Source organism: Stegostoma tigrinum, chromosome 30, assembly GCF_030684315.1.
Source record: "Stegostoma tigrinum isolate sSteTig4 chromosome 30, sSteTig4.hap1, whole genome shotgun sequence".
NCBI classification, from domain to species: domain Eukaryota; kingdom Metazoa; phylum Chordata; class Chondrichthyes; order Orectolobiformes; family Stegostomatidae; genus Stegostoma; species Stegostoma tigrinum.
Genome location: NC_081383.1, coordinates 44,715,797 through 44,736,452, shown reverse-complemented (window position 1 = coordinate 44,736,452; position 20,656 = coordinate 44,715,797). Strand labels below are relative to the sequence as shown.

At 39.6% G+C, this 20,656-nt stretch overlaps 1 protein-coding gene across 2 annotated transcripts in view; it reads left to right on the top strand.

Moving 5' to 3' along the window:
- LOC125465674 (scaffold attachment factor B1-like) overlaps nucleotides 1-20,656 on the top strand; it is a 104,509-nt gene that overhangs the window by 68,013 nt on the left and 15,840 nt on the right. For both annotated transcript variants that reach the window (XM_059638433.1, XM_059638432.1), the window contains 6 exons: nucleotides 1,073-1,191; nucleotides 1,819-1,943; nucleotides 4,788-4,831; nucleotides 11,288-11,430; nucleotides 16,901-17,060; nucleotides 17,907-18,004. In XM_059638433.1, the coding sequence (XP_059494416.1) occupies nucleotides 1,073-1,191; nucleotides 1,819-1,943; nucleotides 4,788-4,831; nucleotides 11,288-11,430; nucleotides 16,901-17,060; nucleotides 17,907-18,004 (689 nt within the window). The remainder of the gene's footprint in view (nucleotides 1-1,072; nucleotides 1,192-1,818; nucleotides 1,944-4,787; nucleotides 4,832-11,287; nucleotides 11,431-16,900; nucleotides 17,061-17,906; nucleotides 18,005-20,656) is intronic.

Below are 20,656 nucleotides of genomic sequence, written 5' to 3'. Positions count from 1 at the left end.
ATTGAAAAGATTAGACTTCTCAAAATATTGAGCAGGTTAGGCCTGTACTAATTGGAATTTAAAAGAATGTGAGGTGATCTCTTTGAATCAGCTAAAATTGACAGGAGTGATACTGAGAGGATGTTTCTTCATGGAGGCAAATCTAGAACTAAGGGGCAAAGTTGAAAAATAATAGTCTCCCACTTCAGATGGAGATGAAAAGTAATTTCTGTTGACGGTTGTTGTACTTTGAAATTGAAAGCAGTTGAGACAGTCGTTAAATATAATAAAGACTGAGGTGGGCAGATTATGAAGAGAGATTCCAAAGAGAGCTTAGGGATATGGTGGCAGGCAGCAAGTGGAGTTTAGATCACAAGAACATAACCATGATCAAGTAGTTCAGTAGATTTGAATGAGGGGCAGAATGACCACCTATTCCTAATAATTTGGCCTTCGGAACCAGGGAGGTAAATTCCGGTATGTCACCCAGCTCATTGCAGCTTTTCCGTCGAAATAAAGCAGCACCCAACTATTGTGTTAATTGGGGTGAACAACTAAGAAATTCAGCTCTGCTGAGTTACAGTATTGTGAGAAGGATGTCTGTGTAAAGAATCGAGATTATTTAAATTCATTTGTTTTTTTTAAAAAGAGCAGTAGTGTTATTTTCTGCACCTTCCATATTCAGCAATTGGAATAAAGAATCCACAATTTACATATTCTTGACATAGACTGGATTGCAAAGATTTTGATGAAGTATTAATTCCTTAAGTGGTGAAAGCAAAGATTGCAAACATGACCTTTATAACTCAGTTTTGAAAAAACAATATGGTATACTCATTCTCATGTGCTGTTTGGGCTGAAGAAATCACAGAAAGACACAGATACTTAAGGAACAGCTAAATACTGATGAATATTGACAGATGGAAGGGAAATGGCATGGACAAATGAGGACTAAGTAACATGTTGGATGTGCCATTTACTTTGCAGAGATTATTGGGTCCCTTTAGGAACAGGAGTAATATCAGTGACGTGTGATTAAAATGCACTGAAGTTCAAGTTCCTTTAAAGTACGAAGTGCTGTTTGTGTTTGCAGGCCAAAAGTGAACCTGGATGTAAGAAACGTACAGAGCAGAAGGTGGGAAATGTGAAGAAAGTCTCCAGACAAAGTTCCAGCCGAAGAAGTGAGAATGATGGAGATCAGTCAAGAGATAAGTAAGTGCCTCTACTGAAGACTATGCTGCAGTATTACTAGGGAGCATTCTGCTGCAGAAGTTTTGATAGTTATCCCTCGCTTTTATCCTTCACTGCATTTAAAAGCTGTTGTCAGAGGCTACTTAACTTTAAAATGTTTGCATAATGTGACTGTTGATAAGATCATCTAATTTTCTTCTGAGCTCATGCTGTGTAGGAACAGCATGTTCTGACTAGTGCTTACTACTTCTATTTATTATAAGCTGCTAGGTTGTTGTGACTGTCTGGTTAGAAAGTATTCATAGGAATCTTCATTCCAGGTGGTTGTTGCACTTTCTTACATTTCCAGTCCAGAATTGTCCTCATTTTGACATGGTTTGAAGGCAGTTGAGATCAGTAGAATCTCAATTGTTTCTTCACCTGTCAAAGGTGTTCTTGATTCCTAAGCAACTGTTATCATCTTCAGTAACTAACTCAGCTTACAGACCAGGAAGTTCTGAGATTTGTTTCCTCCATTGAGTTACCACTGAATTATAAATAATCTTGTATTGCATATTAAATAGTGTTCTGCCTTTACATCCTCCGAGTCAACCTACTAGGTACATCATATATCTGTTGATAAGAATTGTTCAAATAATTCTAATTCAGGTCATCTATCAATGGCAAAAAAGATGATAGAAAAGGCAGCCAAGGAGATTCCACGAAACAGGATGATGATAGAAGAAAAGACAGAACGAGAGAAGGGAATGCTGGTGGACACAGATCACACTCAAGTAAGGGCAACTAAGCAAAATGTGCATGGCAAAATTTGGATGTGTATCACATTAACCCACTTAACATCCTTTCACTTTAATTGACGTTGAAACTCTGTTGATTTAAGCATCTTACTGCTTGGAAAAGTCATTAATAAAGTTCGAGTAGGTCATTTCATACCCTCTAACCATCGATTTAGGTTCTTAACTGACCTGTACCTCACACTTCATTCCAGGTGTTGATTTCACATCTGATAGCTTCAATGAAAAATAATTCTGTTGAACTCCGTCTCAGGTGTCATTTGACCAAGCATCCACAGCTTTTATTGAGGGATTGGTGTTAAGATAAGAGAAAAGTTTCAGAACCCTTTGTTGTGTCATTGCACTGACAATTGAGTTTCACTGATACACAATCCATTGCAAATGTGTGAATGCCCAATTACACCTCCAAGGTCACCAATTGCTCTGACTGTTGTGCTGGACAAATGCAGTTCGCGCTAGTTTAACAGAAAATAACTCGTGTAAACAGATTTAACTGTTAAATTACAAAGAAAATAAATAATTACTGTTCTGTGTCTTTAACTGTACCCGTTTAAAACCTCAAATACATTTGCAGTCATCCATAATTTAATTTGACATATGAGAGGCATAGATAGAGTCGATAGCCAGAGACTATTTCCCAGGGCAGAAATGGCTAGCACGAGGGGTCATAGTTTTAAGCTGGTTGGTGGAAAGTATAGAGGGGATGTCAGAGGCAGGTTCTTTACGCAGAGAGTTGTGAGAGCATGGAATGCGTTGCCAGCAGCAGTTGTGGAAGCAAGGTCATTGGGGTCATTTAAGAGACTGCTGGACATGCATATGGTCACAGAAATTTGAGGGTGCATCCATGAGGATCAATGGTCGGCACAACATTGTGGGCTGAAGGGCCTGTTCTGTGCTGTACTGTTCTATGTTCTATGTTCTATGTTCTATTAGTGGAGACAAAATATAGACAGGAAAAATGAAGTTCAAGGGTGGGTTAAAATAGTTCCTTTTGATTTCGGCAATGATGATATGCTCTTCCCTAAAAAGAGACCGTAGTTCTTTATTTCAATTGTTGATTTTTTCTTGTTTTAGATTACTTTCTAAGTTTCTTAGTTTTTTTTTCATCTTTTCACTCACGTAGAGAGAAGGGAGAGACGGATGTTTTAGAGAGTTTTGAGAAGATTTGTAGCTCAGGTTGAGTTTCTGGATGTGAGTTTGCTCGCTGAGCTGGAAGGTTACTTTTCAGACATTTCGTCACCATTCTAGGTAACATCATCAGTGAGCCTCCGACGAAGCGCTGGTGTTATGTCCCGCTTTCTGTTTATCTGTTTAGGTTTCCTTGAGTTGGTGATGTCATTTCCTGTGTTAGTGATGTCATTTTCTGTTCTTTTTCTCAGAGGATGGTAGATTGATTTGGAGCCAATGTGTTTTGTTGATGGAGTTCCGGTTGGAATGCCATGCTTCTAGGAATTCTCGTGCGTGTCTCTGATTGGCTTGTCCTAGGATGGATGTGTTGTCCCAATCAAAGTGGTGTCCTTCCTCATCTGTATGTAAGGATACTAGTGATAGTGGGTCGTGTCGTTTTGTGGCTAGTTGATGTTCATGTATCCTGGTGGCTAGCTTTCTGCCTGTTTGTCCAATGTAGTGTTTGTCATAGTTCTTGCAAGGTATTTTGTAGATGACGTTCGTTTTGCTTGTTGTCTGTATAGGGTCTTTTAGGTTCATTAGCTGCTGTTTTAGTGTGTTGGTGGGTTTGTGGGCTACCATGATGCCAAGAACTCTGAGTAGTCTGGCGGTCATTTCCGAAATGTGTTTGATGCAGGGGAGAGTGGTTATGGTTTCTGGGCACATTTTGTCTGTTTGTTTGGGTTTGTTGCTGAGAAATTGGTGGACTGTGTTCATTGGGTACCCTTTCTTTTTGAATATGCTGTATAGCTGATTTTCTTCTGCTGGCTTTGCACTTAGAATCTGGAACGAACTGTAGGTGAACCAAGCTGTTATCAGACTGTTTTTCCTCCACCGTGTGGTTCTGGTCTCACACAGTCTTAAAGCATTTATCTCACTGCATTGAAGCAACAATGCCTTGCATAACTAAAAATATACACTGCCTGATTTTTTCCAAGTTTGCAAAACTGTGTCCTGATATTCGAGCAGCAGTAATCCATTCTAGATTATAGTCCAAAAAGGAAACATATGTGGTCCCTTCAGTTTTTTAGTTTAAAAATAGTGGTTTCTGGTTTCACATCTAAATAGTCCAGCTCTAGTCTTAGGATTATGCTTTCATGCTCACGATTTGCCCATTACAGGAAATAGTTTTTCTTCCTTGTTAAATAAATCATTCCTCAACCACCTAAATACATTCAAGCAAATATAAGACAGGTTTATGCAACTTGTAGTCAGGATTTACCCTTTTGATTGGAGAGGGAATAGTGGAGGTCATGCTTCCCTGAGTTAAATTTCACCTGTCATGGTTGCTGATTTCATCAGTTTGTCTATATTTGGAAGTCTGTTTCTGTCCTCATTGTTTACCGTATGTTTCATCCATTAACAGTGAGGATTGCTTTGTGTAGCCCAAGTCTTCCAAGTCATTCATGTAATTTTTATTTAAAAGCAATAATCTGAATATCAAGGTCTGGAACACCATGTCCAGACTGAATAACTTAGTATTATAAACGAAGGTATGTCAATTTTGAGGTTGTTAATTTGCAATCTATCACTTGCTGAGACAAAGAAACTTTGCATTTTTGACCAACAAATATGTCGAACTTTGTGTGAAATCAAAAGTACAGCAGTGTATACATTCTGAAAGAAAATGAGCTTTTCTTTTCAATACCACTCTAGGAAGTCGAAGTTCAGTGAGGCGAAGAGAGCGAGAAAGGAGGAGGGTGAGTAAACTTTGTTTTAACCAGCGCTTTATGAACTGGCATTCTCGATAAACTGGCAACAGTTGTATACCTCAAATACTGTGAGGTTTACTGCAATTATTGTTTTTTTTTTAATTTAATCACCTCGATGTAGGTATGCTTGCGAGTTTTGAGAAGATTTGTAGCTCAGGTTGAGGTTCTGGATGTGAGTTTGCTCGCTGAGCTGGAAGGTTAGTTTTCAGACATTTCATCACCATTCTAGGTAACATCATCAGTGAGCCTCCGACGAAGCGCTGGTGTTATGTCCCGCTTTCTATTTATCTGGTTAGGTTTCCTTGGGTTGGTGATGTCATTTCCTGTTCTTTTTCTCAGAGGATGGTAGATTGGCTCCAAATCAATGTGTTTGTTGATGGAATTCTGGTTGGAATGCCCTGCTTCTAGGAATTCCCGTGCTTGTCTCTGTTTGGCTTGTTCTAGGATGGATGTGTTGTCCCAATCAAAGTGGTGTCCTTCCTTATCTGTATGTAAGGATACGAGTGACAGTGGGTCATGTCGTTTTGTGGCTAGCTGATGTTCATGTATCCTGGTGGCTAGCTTCCTGCCAGTTTGTCCAATGTAGTGTTTGTCACAGTTCTTGCAAGGTATTTTGTAGATGACATTCGTTTTATTTGTTGTCTGTATAGGGACCCTATACAGACAACAAATAAAACGAATGTCATCTACAAAATACCTTGCAAGAACTGTGACAAACTGACAGGAAGCTAGCCACCAGGACACATGAACATCAACTAGCCACAAAACGACATGACCCACTATCACTCGTATCCTTACATACAGATAAGGAAGGACACCACTTTGATTGGGACAACACATCCATCCTCGGACAAGCCAAACAGAGACATGCACGAGTATTCCTAGAAGCATGGCATTCCAACCGGAATTCCATCAACAAACACATTGACTTGGAGCCAATCTACCATCCCCTGAGAAAAAGAACAGGAAATGACATCACCAACCCAAGGAAACCTAACCAGATAAATAGAAAGCGGGACATAACACCAGCGCTTTGTCGGAGGCTCACTGATGATGTTACCTAGAATGGTGACGAAACGTCTGAAAACTAACCTTCCAGCTCAGTTAGCAAATTCACATTCAGTAGGTATGCTTGTTGTTTAATTGAATTGCCACATGAAATATCAACAGTTGTTTCAATTTCAAGTGAATTTCTCTTCAAATACCACAATGTCCATGGTTGAGGGTGCAAGTGAGAAAGCCATCGGCCAGTAAGATTTAATTAAGGCACAGTTGCAGTCTTGCTTGTGATTTATGCTGTAAATAAGGTAGAGTAGTGAGATGTATACCTCCTGCATTATATTTCTATTAGTGTCTGTTTTCATTGATAATGTGGACCGCTTGTTTATCTGGTGTATGACACACCCATAGCCCATAGGTGCATAATGAAAAGTTTGCTGTACGTTTTCCAGTTTTAAATGTGTGTGGTTAAGTTTATTCTGTTGTTGGAACCCAAAACTTGTAAAGTGATATTAGTTTCATGTTTAACAATCACAAATATAAAAATAAAGAACTTAAACCAAAGCAGTAGAAATGCCTTCAAAGTTTTGGGATGTGACTGTGGCAGTCACCTCCAGAGTTAGTGTTTGGAGCAGACTGTAAGTTAACAATTTAATTGAATGCCTCGAATCTTATGAGCAAGGCAGTAAGGGTATGATGTCATTGCTGTCACTCAAGACGTGATTGAGAGGGGAGCAGCTCAGTATTCCAAAGTACAGGGTCTTCAGGCAAGACAGGGAGAGAGATAGAAGAAGAGGTGGTGTTGCTATTTTGTGAATTGATTACCACAGTAAGGAGGGATGACATCTTAGAGGACTCCTCAACTGAAGCTTATGGGCAGAACTTAAAAACCAAGAAAGGAGCAATTAGGTAGCTGGATCGCTGTATCACAAGTGTACTTTAGGCCCCCTTACAAGTAGAGAGAAATAGAAGATCAGACATATAGGCAAATTTCAGGGAGATGTAAAAGTAATACAGTCATAATAGTAAGGGATTTCAGCTTCCCGAGCCATAACTGAGGGCATCATGGTGTGAAAAGTTTAGAGGGAATGGAATTCTTAAAATGCATCCAGGGAGAATTTTTTAAGCCTGTACATAAAAGGCCTTACAAGAGAGGGTGCAGTCCTGAACTATTAGGTTGACAAAGCTGAGCAAGTGGTTGAAGTTTCAGAGGGGGCCCATTTGCAAGATTGTTATGAAGAAGGCCAAGAATGGGCCTGAAATACAAGTTTTAAGGTTTTGGAGTAGAATTGTAGCTTGGGTTGTGGATGTTGTGGTTGGATGGCTCGCTGAGCTTGTTTGTTGTTGTTCCGTAGACATTTCATTACCCTGCTGGGTAACGTCATCGGTGCAGCCTCCGATGAAGTGCCATTATGTTTTCCCACCTGGTTTTTAAACTCAGGAGTCTATTGAGTTGGATTACCTCATGTCTGGTTTCCCTTTGCAATGGAGTGTATATGGGGTCGAGTTCTAAGTGTTTGTTGATGGCTTTCTTCATGGAGTACCAGGCTTCTAGGAACTCCTGTGCCTGCCTCTGCTTAGCTTGCCCTAGGATCTTGGTGTTGTCCCAGTCAAATTGGCAGTTCTCCTTAACTATGTGGATAAATGGTCCTGTATTTTTGTAGCCAATTGGTGATCGTGTACCCTCGTTGTTAATTTCCTTCCTGTTTGTCCGATGTAGTGTTTGTCACAGTCTCTGCAGGGAATCTTACATATGACATTAGTCCTGTCCATAGTGGGCAGTAGGTCTTTGGTTCTGGTGAGTAGTTGTCGTAGGGTTGATGTGGGTTTGTGTGCCACTCTGATGCCTGGTGGTAGTAGGAGACTTGTGGTTAGTTCCGATGTGTTTCTGATGTAAGGTAGCTTGATGAGTGTGTTGGGGGATGTAGTATCTTCCTGGTGTTGTATTTGTAATAGGCATCTTCTGAACAGTTTTTCGGATATCCGTTGTCCTTTTAAACCTGGGAAGATGTAATCTTCTTCTTCTTGGTCTGGTGCTGTGCTGCTGCAGTGTGTTGCCTGTTTAAATAGTGTTTGCATGCAGCTTCTTTTGTGTGTGTTAGGATGGTTACTGTTGAAGTTCAGTACTCAATCAGTGTGTCTGGCTTTTATGTGTACCTTTGTTAGGAATTTCCCTTTTGTCCTGCGCTCTACCATGTTGTCCAGGAATGGGAACTGTTTGTTCTTCTCCTCCTCCTTGGTGAAGATGTTGTTTATTAGTTTGTGTGTCTCCTCTAGTTTGATCCGTTTAGTGATGACAAAGGTGTCGTCCACGTAGCGTATCCATAGTGTTGGTTGGATTGGCGGAAGGGCCATACTTTTTAATCTTTGCATCACTGCCTCAGCTATAAGTCCGGAGATGGGTAATCCCATGGGTGTCCCGTTGATGTGTTCGTATGTTTAGCCGTTGAAAGTGAAGTGGGTAGTGAGGCATAGGTCCAGTAGCTTCAGCATGTTGTCTGTGGAAATGGTTTCACTGGGGGTCTTGTTCTTGTTCTAGTGGTGCTGTCATTGTTTCCCTTGCTAGTGGTATGTCTGTTGATGTGAATAGGGCAGTGACGTCAAACAATTTCATGGTCTCCTCGTCTTCTATCCTTATGCCTTTGATGGAATTGAGGAAGTCTTGGACTGAGTGGATTGAGTGGGATGCCTTTTTGATCAGGTCCTTAGTCTCCTTTATAGTTCCTTGGCTAATCTGTATGATGGTGTGCCTGGTAGGGAGACTATGGGTCAAGGGGTACTTATGGTTTGTGTACTTTTGGGAGGCCATTGAATTGGGGTGTGTTGGTTCCTTCGGGTTTCATTCTTCGAAGTCTATTTTGTTGATCTGTCCAGTCTGTTTGAGTCTTTTCAGTGTGTCGAGAATTTTGTTGCCTAGTTGCAGTGTCAGGTCAGTCTGTACTGGCCAGTATGTGTTCTCGTTAGCTAGCAGTGCCTGTGACTTGGAGGTGTAGTCCCTTTTATTTAGTATTACTGTCGTGCACCCTTTGTCTGCAGGTAGTATTGTGATGTTGTCCTTTTTCAGTCCTTCTGGGGCTTGCATTTCCAATGTGTTGATTTTGCTCTTTCTGGTCAGTGTTGGGATTACTGTCTGTATTATGGCTTGTTGTGCTTCTTCATTGATGTTGTTGGACCTGGGTGTGGCTAGGAATTCTGTTTTGTTGGCGTCTCTATAGTTATAGTTTACAATACCAGGAAGATACTACACGCCCCAACTCACTCATCACACTACCTTACATCAGAAATACATCAAAACTAACCACAAGGCTCCTACTACTACCGGGGATCAGAGTGGCACACAAACCCACATCAACTCCACGACAACTGCTCACCCAAACCAAAGACCCACTACCCTCTATGGACAGGACTAATGTCATATGTAAGATTCCCTGCAGAGATTATGACAAATGCTACATTGGACAAACAGGAAAGAAATTAATATCAAGGGTACATGAACACGAATTGGCTACAAAAAGACACGACCAATGCTCACAGTCATCTCTCTCCACATGGATAAGGAGAACAGCCAATTTAGTTGGGATAACACCAAGATCCTGGGACAAGCAAAGCAGAGACAGGCAGGGGAGTTCCTAGAAGCTAGGCACTCCACGAAGAAAGCCATCAGCAAACATATAGAACTTGACCCCATTTTACACTCCATGGAGGAAGACCAATTGCTAGAAGATCAGATGTAATTTGGCCAGAGGGGACTGGGCACAGAAGCGTTCACATAGATTCCTCTCAGAACATTGAGACGAAAAGTAAAATATGGAGAGCACAGGGCCGAGATGTTCTGATCCTGAAGAAGAGTTGGGCCATCAAATCCTGTGAACCCTAAAAAAATTAGCATAAACAGAGACAAGGTTCCGTGTGGTCTGGCAGGTTGAACAGTAGACAGAACTCCAGGGCTGGATAAAATGTATCCTAGGGTCTTTTACTGGGGTAAGGGAGAAAATATCAGGGGCACTGGTAAAAACAAATCAGTTCCTGTCTGACCACAGGAGAGGTGCTGGAGAACAGCCAATTAAATACCTCATTCAAGAAGACAGGAAGGGATCAAGTGGGAAATGACAGGCCAGTCAGTTTAACTTCAGTGATGGGGAAGCTGTAGGAAGCAATTCTGAGGGTCAGAATTAATCTGTCCACATGGAGAGGCAGAGATTAATCAAGAACGGTCAGCACAGTTTTGTTAAGCAGAGGCCATGTCTAAGTAATTTCTTTGAATTTTTCAAAGAGGTGACCAGGTGTGTAGATGAGAGTAAGGCTATTGATGTAGTCTGTTTTGAATTTAGCAAGGCTATTGATAAGGTTCTACATGGGACATTGATAGCAAAGGGTAAGAGACCCTGGGAAACTTGGCAGACTGATTCATAAATGTTTGAGAGCAGGAAGCGGATGGTAACAGTTGAGAGGAACTGGATGTTTTTATCCAGTGGTATCCCACAGGAATCAGTGTTGGGGCCCTTTATATGTGATTAATATAAATGATTTAGTCTTGAATGTGGGACAGTTGTAAGTTTGCAGGTGATACAAAAATTAATGGAGTGGTAAATAATGAGGAAGATAGCCCTAGATTACAGGTCGATATATATAATCTGGTCAAGTGGGTTGATCAGTGATGAATGGCATTCAATCCAGATAAATGTGGAGTGATCCCTCTGGACAGGAATACATTATGAATGGTAGGGCCCTGGGAAGCACTGAGAATCAAAGGGATCTTGGTGTGCATGTACCTTAAGTGGACAGACTTGTTAAGAAATAGATGGGATACTTGTCTTTATTAGCCAAGGTTTAGGATTTAAGAACAGGAAGGTGATACATGGATTGGACGCAGTATTGTACGCAGTTCTGGAATCCACATTATAGGAGAGATGCACTGGAGAGGATGCCAAGGAGATTTTCCAGGATGTTGCCTGTGTTGGAGAGTTTAAGAAAACAGATTTATCAGATTGAAGATTTTTTTTAGAGCAGAGCAAACTAAGAGAGGACATGATTGAGATGTGTAAAGTTATGAGGGGCATAGATAAGAAGAAACTTATCCCCTTGATGGAGGGCATAGATTAAGGTAAGAAACAGGTGGTTTAAAGGTGATATGAGGAAAACATTTTCACCAAGAGATGGTGGGAATCTGGAACTTTCTGCCTGTAAGGGTGGTAGAGGCAGAACTCTCTCTTGACATTTAAGAAGTATTTAGACATGAACTTGCATTCCAATTATTGGAAAATGGACTTAGAATAGTTAGATGGTTGTTTTCTGACTGGTGTGTACACAATGGGCTTGAAGGGCTTTTAACTGTGCTGTAGCTGTCTATGATTCAAATTAAGATTTGATGTTTTGGTGGGAGAGGGGCTTATAAATGTATCAGTGAACCAAGCCTAACCATTCTTTATTTCTGTTGGATAACAGACAAGGTCCAGGAGTCGACATAGGCGGTCTCGCAGCAGAGATGGAGGAAGGGATTACATATCCTTTGACAAACTGATTGCATTGAGAGAACGAGATCGCCGTTGGGACTACAAGAGAGACGACTGGGAAGTTGACAGGCACAGGTCTGTTCAACTTGCTGAATTTAAGGTTTCTGCTATAAATAGTACAATTTCCCTGTTATTTAAGCACAACTCATAAAAGATCTGAGAGAAACAGTTCAAAATAGATAGCAACACTACTGACAACTTGTACATTTCACACCTCCCCACCCCCTTTGTTTTATTCCTTTAACTTGTACCTATAATGGGGTGAAACATTTACCCTCTACTTGCAGTAGATGTTGAAATTGTTGTTGAGATGCTGAAAATGTGCACACAGCACTTTTTGAAAATAACAATGAAGTCCATTGGTGTTTGCCAGAGAGTGGATTGGATTGGATTGGATTGTCTGAGGAGCACTGATCTACTGTAAATTGAGAATATCTAGAAACTGTGGTGGAAGTGTTTTTACACTTCTTAACTTTGGTTCTGGGAGACCTGCCGCAACAATAATCTCATGCCCCAGAAATTCAACTGCTATCGCTTAATGCACAGTCGTATATTTTACAATTCATATTAATGTCAGTTTCAAAGTTATTACTCGACATGTTTTAGCAGAAAGTTAAAGCTCAGTTTATTTGTAAATTTTTAACAGTGTTCACTCACCAGTGCACACCTTATTTAGGTCTACTGAATGCAAGAATAAATCTGTGGAAGTATCAACTTTTTTGTGTTTAATTACTGTTTGTCTGTTTAAGTAATTTGAATCTATTAATAGTGTGGATTGAGCATGTGTTTCCTTTGGGTGCTCTGGTTTCCTCTGATAATCTAAAGAAGTGCGGGTTAGGTGGATGGGCCATGGGAAATGCAGGATTGTGGGAGGGTCGGTCTGTGTGGATTCAGTGGGCTAAATAGCCTGCTTCTGCATTGTAGGGAGTGTATGATTCTAAAATTGTAAGTTTTCTTAAAACAAAAAGTTAATAGAAACTTTGCTGAAGCTGAATGGAGATTCTGTCAGGACATGGAAGCAGAATTGACAAGTGTATTGTATGACCAGTGTTTATTCTGGTTCAGTACTTCATTTCATTGGTATAATTGACGATCCAGTTTCAGGTAGACAGATAGGCCCCATTCAGGGCTATGTGTAATGTTACTAAAGATGTGCTAAATTTGTCAGAATAGTCCCAACAGTTGACTTTGAAGGAACTGACTGAAATATCAGTGAGCTCTTCTAAAGAGAGTTGTACTTTAGGTTCAGTATTTTTACCTAAGTATGATGTGTGTAGCTGTTTGTAACTGAGTGTGTTCTGGGGCATAAGTGTCAAATTTGTTGATAGGTTGTAGTACTTCAAAGTGAATGTTCATTTTCTTGAAAAAAAATGTTCTGACACAGACATAGCCAAACCAAAACAGTTACACAGTATAATTAAAACTTTCAAAGACCCTCAAAATTGATCGAGAAGCAATGCTCTCTGATGAAGGGTCCAGGCCCGAAACATCAGCTTTTGTCCTCTAAGATACTGCTCGGCCTGCTGTGTTCATCCAGCTCCACACTTCGTTGTCTTGGATTCTCTAGCATCTGCAGTTCCCATCATCTCTGCTCAAAAATTGATCCCTTTGGTTCCTAATCAGTTTTTGGATAACCATACCCAGATTTCACAAATAATTGATTCTTGACATCTGCTTGAAGCTTAAACAAAAGATTAAGCGCTGCATTAGTTGAGCAGAATTAAACAAAGTAATCTAATTGCTGTCTTCTGTAAATTCCAAAATGTTTCTTTTTAGCCCTTTTTGCACAAAAGACAGACAGACAGGCAAACAAACGAACAATTAAGGGACAAATAAAAGCAAACCATAAAACAGGCCAGATTACTTAAATGGTTTTCACAGTGCCCCACAGACATAGATAATAGTTTCTTTGGTGGTTTTCTGAAGATGCCTGCTGCCAGGGTCATCCTTGCAGTTCAGTCAGACAAAGACTTGTAACTTAGTTTTCTAATCTCTGAACTTGCAAGAACTGCTCAAGGGAGGTTAAACAGGACACTTTTCAAATATTCCTGCTGTAGCATCAGTAGCCAGATTCTTGGTTTCAGAAAACAGTCTAAAATACACAGTCTTGCAGGAACTAATTCCAGGTACTGACCTTGTTTATAACCAATTTCTGCTGTTTGTTTAAACATAATACTCTTTTCTCTCTTGGTGACTAAGTGTCTACAGAACATTTTGATCAGGAACCAACCTGTCATTAGCTTCTTGGCTTGGCCTCGTGAATAAACAAAAGCCTGTATGATCTGTTTTCCTTTTACCACAAGCTTTTAGCCCCCAGTATAAAAGTCATCTTTATCTCTCAGTTCACAGTTACAAACCAAAGTTGATCAAGGAATAAAATAAAAATAATGAAAATTAGCAAGGTCTCTACCAAATGTTGGAACTCCACTGTGTCTCTTCAAGCAAGAAGTTTCTGTTATACTTACCCATTAAATACATCAATTTTGTAACCTTGGGCAAAATAGTGTGTTCTTTCACCACACATTTGATTTATTTTGTTCTTTGCAAACAAAATGTCATCTTTTATTTCATTATCTTAGTCATACTGAGCACAAGTATCTAAATGAAATATCCTGGAGATATTTCTTGAATTCACCACTGCCACACAAAACTAAATAGTTCGACAAATCAATCTGCTGTTTGGTGCAGTTTCACATTAGTATTTTTCCACTCCCTTGGTCTTGGCGCCAAACTTTTCCTTACCATTTTACATGGTAACACTGACTACTCAGCAGTCATTTTATTTAACTTTAGCAGTTTACCGCCAAAGAGAAGGCAGAGTCCAAGTTTTTTTTTAAAATCACCAGTGGCTCTAGTAAATTTCGTGGCGATTTCAGTTTGACCCAGTATATTCCAAACCAAACAATTCTTGTCCTTGCATGTAGTCATATCTCTAATTGGAGAGTTTCAAAGATTCATTGGAGTGGAAATGAGGTTTAAGTATATCTCCACTTTCAGTACAAATACAAACCAAATTCAAGTAGCTGCCTTCTTATTTCCTTAATTTTGCACATTGTGTAGCTAACTCACCTTCATCACCAAAAAGTTCTTCACTCCCTGAAGGAAACTCTGCATTATTATTCTGTGGATTTTATTCCTTGGAGGCTGATGGTTGCATCATAAAATTACCCATGTCTGCTATAGTGTGCACTTATAATTTTCTTTGGTTTTGCTGAAGTATCACATGCACAAAGAACAAACCATTAAAATTCTACTGTCCCTATTAACAACTTGCTTAGGAGAAAATGAACAAGGACTAGCAAGTACAAGACTCTCTACAGGCTTGTTCCAGGCACAGTCAGACAGGGGCTAAAATTTCAGCCACACATCTTCTGTTTTGAAACCTTGGTTTTCCTCTTAATCCGATACCAATCCAAACAGAGAGCATTTAAAAAAAACTTGAAAAGTAAACAGGGCCACAAGTGACGACTCAAATAGGCTCACTGCCATAAACCTTTCCTTCCACCCCATGTCCAGTGCTGGATTATTCAGTAACTTTCCTGCCTTCATCTTAGTTTTCAAGAAGTTGCTCTGCCTCCAAATTATTTCATAGTTAAAGGTAAATGATTTATTTCTTTAAAAATACAATTAAATAACAAGTTGCCCAGATAAATATGTAGTGGCTGGTGATATGCAGAGGAACTCACCCAATGACATTACAATAAATAATGCACTAAAAGCATGAATTTTAATCATGTGCTGTTTTATTCAGGCTCAGATGGTGTGACAAGCTTTTATCTGTCGAGAAGCTGAGCTGGGTTTGGTTGCCACTTGCTCAGAGTCTTCTCATGCCAGTGGACATTTCACACTCAGTGCCATCCACCTGTTTGCCTACTCATTCCTCACTCTATCCAACAATAAGAGCTTCACATGCATATTTATTAAAAACTTCCAATCATCTGAATAGACGAGGTTTACGAATGATAGGGAAAACTAACTCAAGGGGCCTATATTGAGACAAACCAACATGTAGTGGGTAAGTTGTGTTCCTGAAATTGTGCCCATTTTGAACAGTAAGGCTTGCAACAGTAGAGGCCAGGGGTATAACTATGCCAATAAAAACAGTTACTGTACTATTAGACAAGAAAGGACATAAAACACGTAATGCAGAGCAGCAGTTATCCTATACAATTAGAAGAGTGGCAAATACATTTGATGTCAGCAAGAACGAACATTTAGCAGTGCTTTAAACCTGGTGGTGACCTTTGAGAAAGTTTAGAACTTGACCTATAAATTGTAAGCTACATAAAGATCTTCATCTTTGCCAAATATAGAATGATGATACATATAGGAACAAGACTAAGTTTTTCAGCCCCTGGACCCTATTTTGTCTTTGTAGGAGTAGGTGGCCTTGTCGCCCCTCAAGCCTGTATCACTTTTCAATGAGATCAGTGAGTTGTGGCTTAATTTCCTCCACAGACCTTTAATCCATTTCCCTGATAGTCTTAGCTAACAAAAAACTTTATTGATCACAACGTAAAAGTTCCAAATTAGCCCCAGTACCCGCAGTCTGTTAGAACCATACAGTCATATTGGTGCAGAAGAAATCGTGCCAAGTCTGTCGAGCAATTCAGTCAGACCCTTGCAATATATTGCCTTGCTATATCCCTGTATCTATGCAGGTTTATTTCCCTCAAGCATTTATCCAGTTTCCTTTTCAAATTATTGATTGCTTCCACTACCCACTTGTTCCAGACTTTACTATGTGTTTAGTAAGAAGTTCCTTTTGACATCTTCACTTGTGTGTATTGACTAAAATCTCAAATCTCTGCCCCTTGCCACAATTACATGATCAGCTCATGGACAGTTTTTCTTTGTTTGTCTCATTTAAACCTCTTATAATTGTACACATCTTTCACAAATCTGCCTTTGGTATCTTTTGCTGAAACGAATACAATCGCAGCTTTAATGACCTGATCTTGCAGTTAAAATCTTTCATCCCTAAAACCAACTTTCAAGGACCTTTGCACTCTTCGTGAAGTGCGGTGCCTAGATCTCCATGCATAACCAAAGCTTTACAAAGTTTGTTCATTTCCCTGCTTTCGTATTCTAGTTCTGTTTAGAATTCCAAGATCCCATATCCATTGTACATTATTCTGTCAGTATCTCATCATATTTTTCATATGACCTGACCCTGAACACTCTAGAACTGTGCCTTTGACTCCCTATTCTTCCTGTCACTTGTATCTCCATATTCGTTCTGTTAAAATGAACCACCTCCTGTTTTCCAATCATTAATTGGTAATCTTAGGTTTAAAAGAAGTGACAAACAAAAAATTTTTATAATGCAGTAGGTGACCTGGAAAACAGTCTGGAAGAAGCAGATTCAGTAATAACTTCCAAAGAATAATACTTGTAGAGGAGAATTTTGCAGCTTATGTGCATGGAGAGGGGTAGTGGGCATAATTAATTTTTGTTCCAGATAACTGGCACAAACATGATAGGCTGAATGACCTTTTCTATCACATAAATTTGTCAAGATTTATTGATTCTTATTTTTTTCCAGCGGAGGGCGTGAGATGTCCATGCGAGAAAGCCGACGGGAGCGGGAAGGGAGAGAAATGCTGGCGAGGGAACGAGTCCGACTGCAGATTGAGAGGATGCGTCTTGAAAGAGAGAGACTGGAACGAGAGGCACTGGAAAGAGAGAGACTGTTCATTGAAGGGGTGAGGAAAGTAAACTGAAGGGTAGAAAATGAGAATGTATGTGTAGGCAGACTGAATGGGAAATAATAGATAATAATTATGGGGGGAGAAAAAAAAGCATCTGACTGTGGAAAATTATCATGTTTTTTGTGGGCAAAAAGTTGGAAAAGTTACCCAACTGAGCCAATTACCTCCTTATCCGTCATCTTAGAGTCCGAGGGACTGAACGGTAATTAATGGTCCTAGCAAGTGAATTTCACTCAGGAATAACCTTCTTACCAGTGCCCAGTTGAGTTCTTCTAGGGCCATCCAGACCTCATTATAGCCTTAGTCTGAAAAGTGGACAGAAGAGCTAAATTCCAGAGGTAAGGTGACTGTCGCTGACAATGAGGCATTAAGGATCCCAACAAAATTTATTTCAATGGAAACAAGAAGTTGGCTTGCCAACAAATTAGCATCATTTTTGTCTTGTCTCAATTTGTGCGATAAATTGAAATTTGGCATTCTTGCTTTTGTCTTGTTGTTTGCAGGGTGAGAAACTTAAAAACAGTTTTAGTTTCAGCAGTACTCGGAATTGGTTGCTTAGGCAAGAATATGGGCATCTGGAACTGTTTCAAAATATGAGCCTACATCATCATGAAGTGAATAGGCAGAAAGAAAGATTGGGAAATCATTAAACATGAGGATGTACTGATTTACTGGCATTTGAGACTCCTCCTGGAATTAATTGGGCACGCAAACATTAAACCAGTAACAATAAATTTCACAGAATAAAAATGCTATGGTTCAACAGTCAGGTTAGCTTTGAGGAGATACTTTTGTGAAATGTGTTCATTTGCAGCACTTTTTGTATCCATTTTCCCACAGGAGAGGAGGCGAGAACAGGAACGAATACGTCGCGAGAAGGAAGAGCTGTGTCGTGAGATACGCTATGAACAAAGTCTGAAAAGGCGTTATGATGATAGGTAAAACACTCTTCAGCTTACTTTTAAGACCTTGGAGGATATGGGTGTCTCCATTTCTGATAGTTACTCCTAGCTAATAAACTGTGATATTGAATCATATGGATCAATCACCCTTGCTTACTAGCCAGCAGACCTTAACCAAACATCATTAGAAGTGCTGAAATAACTTCACTTGTACAGGGGATGGGGAAGTATTGAATTTGGTTTCCACATTTGACTCATGCTTATTGAAAATATGACAGAGCTTGTTTGAATTGAGTTGAGACAAGCAGCATGAGCTATTTTGACTCTCACCACTTGGCAAGAGACTTCTTCAGGAACTGCAAAATAGGTAATTCATGAAATTTGAAAGGGAAAGGGTTTCTAATTAGCCCCATTTCGTAAAAGGTAAACCAGAAATCTTCACCTAGAAAATGTTTACAGCCTAGAAATAGTGCAGGAATTTGAAAAGTCTCAGTTCTTACAACACAAAGATAACAAGCTAAGCCAAAACAGCCTCACTAACAATGGATTTGCAACATAGTAAATTAAAACTTTCAGTGACTATCAAAATTTCAGTTGTTCCTAACCAGACTTTATAAATAATGGATCTCGGATACCAAGTTTATAACTTAAACTGAAATTAGCAATTAAGAATTTAACAGAACACTGATAAACCACAAGAGAATTTGCTTAGTATCTATAGTCTAAGCCCAGTCTTCTTTGAATATTTCCCTCCACTCTTTCTCAGACAACAGGCACAGTTAAGGGGAAAATGAGAAAAGAAAATAAGAGTTGTGATTTGACATTTCGATAAGTGTTACAATGATAAATACTAGGGCCTTTGTGAAACCTTTGGGTGATGGATTGTATTACAGGTACATAACAAGAGAGCAAATCAAAACCAAAGAGCAGTTTCTCGTCTGGCAGTTTCTAAAGCAAAAACTGCTCTGTGCCCAGTTAGTCAATTAGTACCAATTCACTCATTGTTTTCTCTTATTAACGTTCTCTGGTTGGCTGGTCGGAACCAGACCTCACTTGATTGAACAATAAAGTATCCAGCTAACTGCCAGTTCCTGACCATGACAATGACAACATTTTGGTGCTGACAGGTCTACAACGTTCTTAATTGTCTTTCCAGGCCACTTCTCAATAGCAAATATCAGACTTCTATTCTGTTTTTAGTTCAGTGTTAAACTCACCTTCAACTCAGTTCTAAACTGAAATGAGAAAAATTAAAGAAAAATAATGATTGTCTCAACAAGTCCGAGATCAAAAGTTGTCAGCCTGGTAGATGAAATTCAGTGTAAAAAGGAGACAGAGAATGCACTTTGGAAGGAAGAATAAGGAGAGATAATTTGTGCTAAATTGTACACCACTCAATGGAAGTGAAGGAAGAGACTCCTCTTTGGGATATTTGCACAAATATCTTACAGGCTAGTAGACTAATCACAGGAAGTAAAATACAATTGTTCTTACACTATGAAATGAGGGAAAATTCAAAAACTGGGACATGTTGCTAATTTTCAATACGATATTAATAGCTGCAGTGTTGTGTCCAATTCTGGGCATACTTTAGGAAGAATATGAATGTATTGATCTAGGTACACCAGAATAGTTCGAAGGGTGAGGGATTAGAATTACTTTGATAGCTTAGAGAAACTGGGGTTGCTTGCCATAGATCTGGGCATGCTGAGTAGAGATTTGACCAGTATATTTAAGGTTGGAAAAGTTTAACTACAGTAAATAAAGAGAAACTGTTCCTATTGGCTGAGGGTTAGTATTTAGTATAGCTCTGTTTGAAGCGATTAACAAGTGAATCAGAAGCAACATAAAGAAACGTTTCTGCACAATTGTTCGGACTTGGATTTGTAATATGCTGCCTAATAGATTCAGTAATAAAGGATTATGCAGACTGCAATCAATCTATTCATTATGCAGAGAAGGCTGTTTAATCAATTGTGCCTGTTCCGGTTCGTTGAAGGTTCCAATGTTTCTCACCGCAGATTTCCAGCTGATACCACAAGACCATAAGTAATAGGAAAAACAATTTGCCTTACAGCTTCTCGTACTTGTTCTGCCATTCAATAGAATTATGGCTGAGCTGACACTCCTCAGGTCCACTTTCCTGCCCTTTCCCTGTAACCCTCGAGTTCCCTACTGATCAGGGATCTATTTATCTCAGCCTTAAATATATTCACAGACTCTGTCTCCACAGCTCAGTGGCAAAGAGTTCCAATAACTCTCAACCTTTTGAGAGAAGAAAATCTCCCTCATCTCAATCTTTTTATTTTAGTCTTAAATTAGTGCCCTCTGGTCTTAGGCTCTCCATGAAAGGAAATGTCCTTTCAGTATTTACCCTGTCAAACCCCTTGAGATCCTATATGTTTCAATGAAATCACTTCTTTTAAACTACAATGAGTAGACTCCCAAACTACTTAACCTTTGCACAAAAAAGAACCCCGCAATCATCCTAGGGATCGTGTTCTGAATTTTCTCAAGTACCTCTAATAAAATCATACCTTTCTTTAAAGGAGGAGACCAAAACCGCGCACAGTGCATGCACATGTGGTCTCAAACAGCACCTTGTTAAATTGCAGGATGACTCCCCCCTACTGTTATACTCCAACCCCTTTGAAATTAACCTTCCTGATTACGTGCTTAGCACCATCC